At 35.9% G+C, this 9,626-nt stretch overlaps 1 protein-coding gene and 1 pseudogene across 1 annotated transcript; one reads left to right on the forward strand and one right to left on the reverse strand.

Annotated features, from left to right (window-relative positions):
* Positions 1-268: 268 nt before the first annotated feature.
* On the reverse strand, positions 269-9,039 carry TYR (tyrosinase). The gene is made up of 2 exons (XM_017510382.1): positions 8,823-9,039; positions 269-885 (listed from the first exon to the last, which is right to left on the reverse strand). Exons 1-2 carry the CDS (start codon positions 9,037-9,039, stop codon positions 659-661), a joined length of 444 nt encoding a protein of 147 aa, XP_017365871.1. The 3' UTR covers positions 269-658.
* LOC108290527 lies at positions 1,978-2,432 on the forward strand (annotated as a pseudogene).
* Positions 9,040-9,626: the final 587 nt, after the last annotated feature.

The following is a 9,626-nucleotide window of genomic DNA, read 5'->3' on the forward strand; positions in this document are numbered from 1 at the left end:
CTCGAAAAGATGTTAATATAATTATCATCATTAAAATATTTAATGGACACATCTTGAGACAGGCACTTAGCTGGATGTGTTGTAGAGGCTGGGACCTTGTTCTCAGTGACCTTAAAAATATCAGAGCTATGACAGGAAAGAGGTGAAGGTTGTTTTCTATTTGAAGTCCATAATATATTTTGGAGCAGAAATGTAAAATACAGGGAAACATCATGCTTTCTGAAGAAAATAAAAATGTGTTTCTCAAGCCTGAAGGAGTCAGTTAAAGTAGATTTGTCACTGTTTTCTTAAAATAAAGATAGGGCCAATAAAAAATATGTATTTTTAAATAATCAAGGCAAAAATCAAAATTATTTCAATTTTTTAATAAGAGCACTTTAATTCAGATACAAGCAACAGTTCCTCATTACTAAATAGCATCCTTTCCTTAGAAGTATGGGCTTAGGGGAAAAATGTTAAAAGGGCCGAGTCAAAACAGCAAGACAAAGACAGACGTGTTCCACCTGAGTTGGAAGAAGGGTACACCTTGTATTAGGTCACAATTTTGCAAACGGTCTTTTCAGAAAGATACCAGCAGCTATCCTCTGGGAACCTGGACATTACTTTGAGTCAGTGTGGTCAGGCTTTTTGGCCCTACTTTATTGCCTAAGCCTTTTTTTTATACATGGCTCTGATACAACAAGCTGTGGCAATCCTCTTTCTCCATGAGGAGTGGCTGCTTTTCTTCAGGAAGCTCCTTTCTCTTGTGACGGCACAGCAAGCTGGCGAGCCCTGCCAGCAGGGCAGTGAGGGCGGCCCCTACCATTGCTGCCCCAAGGAGCCATGACCAGATCCGACTGGCTTGTTCCAAATAGGACTTAATGTAGTCTTGAAAAGAGTCTGGGTCTGAAATAGAAAGACATCCCATTGTTTTTATTAGTGTTACCACCGTTGTTGCTACCACTATCAACCTCATCCGTTCACAGTCCTTTGAAATTGACACCTGGGTTTGAAGGCCAGCTCTGCTACTCACTAGCTGTAAGAGCTTAGGAAAGTTATACCTAATATTCCAAAGCCTCAGTTGCTTCATCAGAAAAATAGGAAAATAGTGCCCCCCTTGTTGGAAGGTTTGAATATGTATAGATAAATCTGTAAGTGATTCAGTGCCTGGTATATAGTGTGTACTCAATTAAATGTTACCTATGATTTTTCCATCTCCTCCTGTAAAAAGCGTCTTGTAACAATTCCAGTTATCAATGGAACACTGTTATATCATTAACCATTCACTAATCCAGTCTTTTAATTATTTGACGAACATTAACAGTAATGTTGGCAAATGCTCAGTAATCTTAAAAGCCTCCCTAGAACCCCAGGGCATTTGAACAATATCTGTATTCACAGAGGTCACAGTCTTAAATCTTGCAACAACAGATTTTGGCCCGCGGCGCTGTCCTCTGTCCCAAGGCTGCGGGTGAGGGGCACTCTTGGTTTCTGGGCTGCAGGGGCATAGGTGTGGGCCCTCGGGCAGCGCCCTGGAGCACGGACATTCTGAACCGCTGGTACTCTGGGCCTTTGTTTCTCCTCGAGGATGCACGGATCATGAAGACAGCGCTCCCTGGTGGAGGGCGGCTCCTGGCCTTTATAGACCTCAGGACACGGAAAGTCTAGCCTGGAGGGGAAGGGCTTAGAGGACCTGACATATGTAAGAATAATAGTCCTTCAGGTCTGCCGAAAACAAACAACAACAAGCAACCCCCGCCGCCACCCACACACAAACTCAAAAGCCTTAATGAAACTACATTGCAAGACATGTAAATAAATAAATAATTGTAAAAAGTGGGGAAAGAAAAACAGAATGAAAGGGTAAAAAGTCAGAGGCAGCGCCTGAAGAACTTGTGGAAAAAAAGGTGAGGGGATCACCTGAGGTCAGGAGTTCAAGACCAGCCTGGCCATCACCGTGAAACTCTTTAAAAAAAAAAAAAAAAAAAAAAAAAAAAAAAACTTGTGGAAAAAGCACTGGATCCAGGTGTAGTGAAAGGCAAGGTGGAGTATTTCCTGAAGTGGAAGGGATGTCGGATGTTAACAGTACTTGGGAACCCATAGAAAATTTAGATTGTCCAGCATTAAGTGAAATATTTAATTCTCAAAAAGTTGCTTTAAAAAAAATTACAAAAAGAAAATCTTTATCAGACGCTGACTCTAATGACAGCAAACCCAAGAAGGAAAGAGATGCTGCTGACAAAGCAAGAGGCTTCACCGCAGATCTTGATCCTGAAAGAATAATTGGTTCTACAGGCAGCAGTGGAGAATGGAGGTTTCTCCTAAAATGGAAATATCCACAGCAGGCCGCCTTGGTGCTGGCAAAAGAGGCAAATATGAAGTGTTTTGAAATTGTAATTGCCTTTTACAAAGACAGACTAACTTGGCATTCTTGTGCAGAAGATGAAGCTTAATAATCGCTTGCATTGTGTCATATATATAAATCTGGGTCTTGGCTTTTAATTTACAAGTGGGGAGAAATAACTGCATTCTAATGAAAATCACTTTTGATATGTTCATTTTAAAAGTAGTATTGGGAGAATTGGGTTTGTATGTGTGTGCTGTTTTTTTCCGTTGGTACCACTGTTTACTTTGAACAAATAAAAGCTTTCTGTAGTTTCTTCCTTTATCATAAAAGAACATTTGATATCGTATTGTATTATTTCCTCTGCATTAGAGAGCAGCATTTCTAAATGTTGGGGAAAATTTCCATAGTCATTACTCAGTCAGAACTTGTGTTTAGCCTAAGGACCATTCTGGGTTTTCTCTCTCTCTTTCTCTCTCTCTCTCTCCCTCTGTGTGTGTGTGTGTGTGTGTGTGTGTGTGTGTGTGTGTGAATAAATTTCATCTGTGAATGGTTTTCTGTGTTGTTGTTTTTAAACATTCACCAAAACGAAAATACCTAAGAAATAAATCACATCAAGTTAAATTCAAAATTTTCCATACCTTTCAAATTAAACAGATGATTTTATAATTAATTGGACAGTTTAAATTGAATCATTTAAAAGCAGCCAGATAAGAATCCCTATCTATACCTTTAGTCATATAAATGACCAGTTTGTTTGCAAAATTCCTAAAAGGAATAATTATATTACTGCCAACAATGTCCCCAACCAGATGAGGGAGCTAGACAGATCCTGCTGTGTTTTAATTATCTAAACAAGACTTAGTTTAATGGACATTTAAAGATTCCTCTAACAAGCCATTCCTTGACAAAAAGTTGAAATCCATGCTATATTGACTGAAAGGTAATGATTCATGGGATGTGTAAGACTTGGCTTGTAAGAACTCAATCAGATGGCTGGAGATGTTGGCACTTTAGAACCTGCTGTCATAAATGGGTGAACAACTTTTATCATATATTGACTTGCACATTTTCTCTTTACTTTAACTCATTCCTTACATGTAGACTCAGTCTTTTCAATATTTGGTTTGCTGGTTTAGCAGAAGCCAGGAAAAACAATAACTTTGTAGTCATCGGAATGTTTTCCAATTGTGTATTGATTCCTTTATTGTAAATCCTGGTAAGTAGTGGCCAATAATTTTACATTACTTTAAAAAAGCAACAACAGATTTTGACCACATATATTTTTAAAATAATTCTGAAAAAGAAAAAATCTTGAGCCCTCTGATTACTGATATTGCTTCAAACCATGTAAGAACATAACACTGGGGAAAGAGAGCATCCAATATGTTCCTGGCTTAGCATTTCCTCTATTACTACACCCATCACAGTATATTTCAGTTATATATATTTAAATACATATATATATATATATATATATATATATATATATATATGCTTCTTTTTAAGGGAACTTCCCACAAAGATTTATATATATAAAACATACTTTGTGGGAAGTTCCCTTGAAAAGAAAAAGAAAATATGTCTTTGACCATTTACCTTTTCGTTTCTCACTAGCTAGAATACAGACAAAATATTGGTGAGGTCTCATGAACTGTATGATCCTGAGTAAACCACAGACCTTGGAAATTACTGTTTTAAATATATATTAAAATTATTTTGAAAATGGGACTACAATACCTAGCTTAGATTGCTGTTAGTGGCTTCAATACATGGTACATTTTAAATGTCCAACAAAAGGCGGGATACATAGAGGCTACATGATAAATATTTTCCTGTTTGTTGAAGGCTTGGCTCAAGTGCTTTCACAGCTTTTAAATATTATTTCTATGTCTGTCCTGTTCTCCAGTGTCTGTTATTATTTCTCCACTTCAATTCATTCCAAGTGGTCTCTATTTTTACTGTTACCAGGGGACTGTCTTCGAAACACTTTTATTTCTCAATGGCTTTAAACTAAAATTCAGACTTTCTTTCTAAGCTATCCACTTTTGAGCCTCAACGGTGCACCTTTTTGTTTGTCCCCATGTTATAATTTTCCTGCCATCTTTTCCTGTGTGAAATTCTGTTCTTCTTGTCATCTGTTCTTTTCAGAATAATTATGTAGATTTTTATTTGTTTTATGCTCTATCATTTCCAAAGTGCGTTAACATGCCCATTTATTCACAAAACACACATGAAGTAGTTAGGGGCCATTACTCTAAGAGTTAAGAGTCTACCTGCAGTGATTGAACTAGACAACATATGTGTCGCCCTTGGTACAATGTCTATCATACAGAAAACAATTTACAACTGCTGTTGATTCTTATCATGACAAAATGATAATTTCATCAATATTCAACTAAACTAGCTTCCAATAGGAGTTTTTCTTTCCAAACTTGCTGCAACTGCTGACTCAGCTCCATTCTCTCTTCTGGATTCTCAAACTACTTTCTTTGCTGCCTTGTGACATTTGACACAAATGTCCATTTATTACCATATTTATTTATATACGTCTTACTTTCAGGCTTGTCACAAACTCTCAAGAGAACATACTATGTCTTATCTTTCATTCTCCTTTTCATTTATTTTAAAATCACATATTCACTGAGATACACTCCCTGCCTCATTTATCTTTTCACCCTCAGCACCTGGCAGGTAAACAAGTCATTTTGAGAGTGATGTTGTTCTGGTGAAAATATGTAAAAGATACAAAGAGATCATGGAGAAGAGAACACCTACATCAGTCTGTGAAGTCGGAAGGCACCCCAGAACACTGTCCCATGGACTAAAAGAATGAGTTAGACTTTGAGTATATAATGTTGATGGTAATCCATCCTCGGCAGAAAGGAGCAGCATGCACACAGGTATACACATAGCCAAGCAGGGCTATTGAACAAATCCATGAATGATAGAAGTCTCATCAATTTCCACTGGCAGAATGGGACAGTGCAGTTCCTGTGAACATTGTTTTCCTTTCTCATTTTTGAAATCAAATTACCAGATCTTTTGTAATGTATGAGAAGAAGGAAGCTCTCAACAGAGAGCTTTTCTGCTATGCAGAAAGCAAGATTACATTTATCACCAGCATTGAGGCCACAACCCTTCATTGCCAAAGCTGTTTGGTCTCACCTTGTAAATTAGTTTCGCATACAAAAAAATCACCTGCTACTCAATTTTTTAAAGAACCACTAAATTCAATTATAAGAGAAAATGTTTGATAAATGGCAGATATCAGCTGCCTTTTTACAGAAACCACTTAAGTATTTATAAACATGAGTACCTGGATGATGAATCATAATCCTCTTGAACAAAATTATATTTAGAAATTTTAAAGAATTTGTTGGTAAGCTTAAAATTTAGCTATTAATAGAGATAAATTTTAAACTCATTGAAAGTACATCACAAGCAACAATATGGAAAAATTCACAAAATAGAAAATAGGCAATTGCGGTTACTTTAGCTGCTTTGTTTTGATTTGCTTTGTTTCTAGAGTCAAGTGTCGCTTGTTGCCCAAACTGGCCTCACACTCCTGGGCTTAAGTGAACCTCTTGCCTCAGCCTCCCAACTATCTGCTGTTGCTTAAAGTCAAACTTCTCTAAAATTAACTTTTAGAGAAAATTAACTTTTAGAGAAATTTTCAAATTGACTCTAAAGGCATTGTAAATAAATTTTGTTTCTTTTAATTTCATTAAAAATAAATACCTTCAAGCCTTTAAGATTACTCATTGAGCCTCCTCTCTCCCCTGGCTCATCCAGGAAATTTTGTTGCCTTTGTAGTAAAAAGTATCCGTTTGGTTACTAGGGAAGGGACAAAGAGGTGGAGCATATGGGGGTTAAAGGGAACCCTTTTCTCTGTGCAGTGATGCAATGATGTAATTTTGGATTAAATATTTAACACTTACTAGCTTTGTAGTTTAAAATTAATCACTAGATCTTTCTGATTCTCTGTTTACTTACCTGTAAAACAGAATAAAAATCACCCTTCCATAGGATTCTAAAAATTAGCTTACTTAACAATTTATATGCTGATATCTATTGCATTCAGATCTGAGGGCCAGATTCCACTTTTGAGTTTCAGGCCTGTGTATCCAGCTTCTCAAGAGACACATTTACCATCCATATAACTTCATTTCACTGTGTAACAAAACCGTAAATGTTCTCCATGTATTTCTTTGCTCCTCTTGTTATTATATCAGTGAATTGTACTACCATTCATCAGTTTCACAGGCCGCAAAGCATAAAGCCATTCCTAATCTCCTGGTATATAAATCATTTGCCAAGTTCTGTAAATTTTGCCTTTAAAATAATGTCAAATTATTTCATGCTTTCTGTCTCCCTTCCTTCCACCACCACTGCGATTTAAACTACCTTTGCCTCTTCTCCGGACTTTTATAATAGCATTTCCCCGCCTTTCTGCATGTGCTGTGCTACTGCTAAAATGCTTTCTCTACACTGAAGCCAAGATAACCTTTTGAAATTCAAATTTGATTATAACCTTCTTAAAATGTATCAGTGACTTGCATCATTCTAACAATATGGCCCAAATTTATCATGCCCTCCTTTTCAACTAGTTAGTTCTACTTGTCACATTGATGTCATCTCAACTATCACTTCATCAGCCCCTGGAGATAGGCATATCTCTAAATAAATGACTTTTTCGGCAAGCAGTTGTTTAAGATATTTCTCTTCCATTATAAAATTTGTGAAGATATTTAACTGAAATCTTGTCTCTTTCAATTTGAAAGAATTGAAATCTTGCTCCTCCACATATTGGATTTTGATTTTGGGAAAGCCACTTAAATTCTCTGGGTACCAGTGTTCTCACCTCTATCTTGGAAGAATAATACCTCATATACGGTTGATTAATAATGTGTGTAAAGAATAAACAACTCGATACAGACACATAAAAAACACCTGGCATGATAGAATACTTCAAAAGTGTTTTAAAATATATATCCAAAAATTAGACCTGAGTGTTAAGAGATGTAGCATTTTTTCTACCAAGTTTCACTTGTATTAGTTAAGAGGAATGACACTTCATGATAAATATCACTTACACTCAAATCGATTATTTATTTCAGCCCATACCAGATCAATGTGATGCTTAGAATGGAGAAGCTTGCAAGATAAACTCTGATTTTGGGGGTTTGGAGGAGAATAAAACCCAGGAAAGATTCATACATAGAAAAAAAACTATGTAACTCTGGGAAAGCTGTGATTAAACATGACTATGTTTAAGTATAAAATGATTTTTATATCTGAGAATTTGACAAATGAAGAAACAGAGTCAGAATTCAGGCAGAAAAAAATAGCATATTCAAAAGTGTGAACCCATGAAAGTCTAGCATGTTTTGGAAGTGGAAACAGAGATTAAATCATAAAATCCTAAATGGAAAATCTTTGAAAAATATCACCTATAAGCTCCTTTCTTTATGTACTGTGGTTGTCACAGAAGAAAGGGAGGACATGTTACTTGAGATGTACAGGAAGCGCTTCCTCTTACCACACTTCCACCCTTTGCAAAATTCTCTGTTCTTAGTGATCTTAAGATTTTCCAAAAACTGATCTCATTTGTCAGCTGTGTTAGCATTTACTTTATTGGCTATAGTATTCAGATAAAGCAAAAAAGCTCAGTTAAACCCATTATCTTTTAAATTAACTGTCCCTCAAAAGGCAGAACAAGTGTTCTCACCTCTATCTTGAAAGAATAATACCTCATCTATGGTTGATTAATAATGCATGTAAAGAATATGTACATAGTGGACTTTCACATAGAGACAAACACTACAATTGGTTCCTTATTTTGTCAAGAAGATACTGACATGGTTCTATGCAGGAAGATTGTTTTATACTGATATCTTCTATGCAGGAATATTATTTCATATTGATATCTTCATCATAGAGCAATTACCATTATAATAGCTATTATTATTATTATTAACTATGCCTAAAATCAAGATTTCTGCAAATTTTCTTGGTAAACCTAGCAAGAAACTCCCAAAGACGAGTCCAAAACTGCTGTATGTTTACCCTGTGCCACACTGTACTAGGCTCATTAATATATCATTCTCACAATAATTATTCAAGGTGTTCTGATCCCAATATTTCAGGTGAATAAACTGAGATTAAGGGATACAGAGAAAATTTCCCAAGATCCCACTACAATCAGTTGATAGAGTTGGGGTCTCAAAACCTTTTTATTTTCCTTCTGATTCTGCTGTTCTTCCCATGGTTGCTATGTACAAAACACCCTATGTTAAGCAAAATGAATACAACTTTAAAGATCCTCAGAATTTGATTCCTGTGTTAATAAACTGGTAATAAATTAAGGATTGAAATGCACTTTCCCAATTTAAAGCATTCAGGAACAACATTGTAGATGCATAGGGTTTTAATACTATTTCAAAAGAAATTGGTAACACTAGATTCAGCAATTCCTCTGGAAGAAAGTAAACTTTACCTGAATCTTGTAGGTAGCTATAGTCATAGCCCAGATCTTTGGATGAAACAAAGAAATCGCCATTTTTGTAGAGTGGTATAAAAGGAACCATGTAAGATTCCCGGTTATGTCCAATGGGTGCATTAGCTTCTGGATAAACTTCTAGAAGAGGGTGATGCCTTCGGAGCCACTGCTCAAAAATACTGTAGAGAAAAGGGTTATTCAGACTAAGAAACATTTTGTGTAAAAGAAATATTTGAAATTGTTAAAGTAGAATAAGGCATCTCTTAAAACCCCAAGACATGGAAAGATGTTGAATATATTCTTTATATTTCAAAAATATTTCGTAAAATATCAATTCATTCTTTCAGGCCTTGAGGAAGTTCACTTGTTTGAAAAAATATTGAGGCTAGCTTTGAAAACATAATTTCTTAGGAGGTGAATAAAACACATTGAGTTTTGAACCTTCAGAATGCTGAAAAATAAAGGTAATTATTGGTTGAGGGACAGCTGAGTCTTAGTTGTAAATGAAATATATTGCTTGTCCCAAAGAAAGTTAGATCAGAGAAAGAACATATAAACTAAATTGGAAACATTGCTGGAATTTGGTCATTTTTCTTGGTTCTGGTGGGAAGCTCTCAATGATTTAAACATTTATGTTATGGTAGGTGAAGTGGAGGCTTAATGAATTTTGATGGGAGACAGAGCTTTCCTCCAATGATAGTGGTTTAAATGCTTTGTTTCTCAGCATTTTCTGAAGTGAGGGTATGACCATATGATCAACATTCTGCCAATTGGACATATTCATTCCTTCAAAGTCATGAC

Source organism: Cebus imitator, unplaced genomic scaffold (assembly GCF_001604975.1).
Source record: "Cebus imitator isolate Cc_AM_T3 unplaced genomic scaffold, Cebus_imitator-1.0 Scaffold438, whole genome shotgun sequence".
NCBI lineage: Eukaryota > Metazoa > Chordata > Mammalia > Primates > Cebidae > Cebus > Cebus imitator.

Excerpts from the sequence above, each read along its gene's own strand:
- TYR (XM_017510382.1), bottom strand. The coding sequence starts at position 9,039 with ATGTTTCTTAGTCTGAATAACCCTTTTCTCTACAGTATTTTTGAGCAG. Across the intron at positions 886-8,822 it reads TAGCTACCTACAAGATTCAG|ACCCAGACTCTTTTCAAGAC; the intron begins GTAAAGTTTACT and ends TTTCTATTTCAG.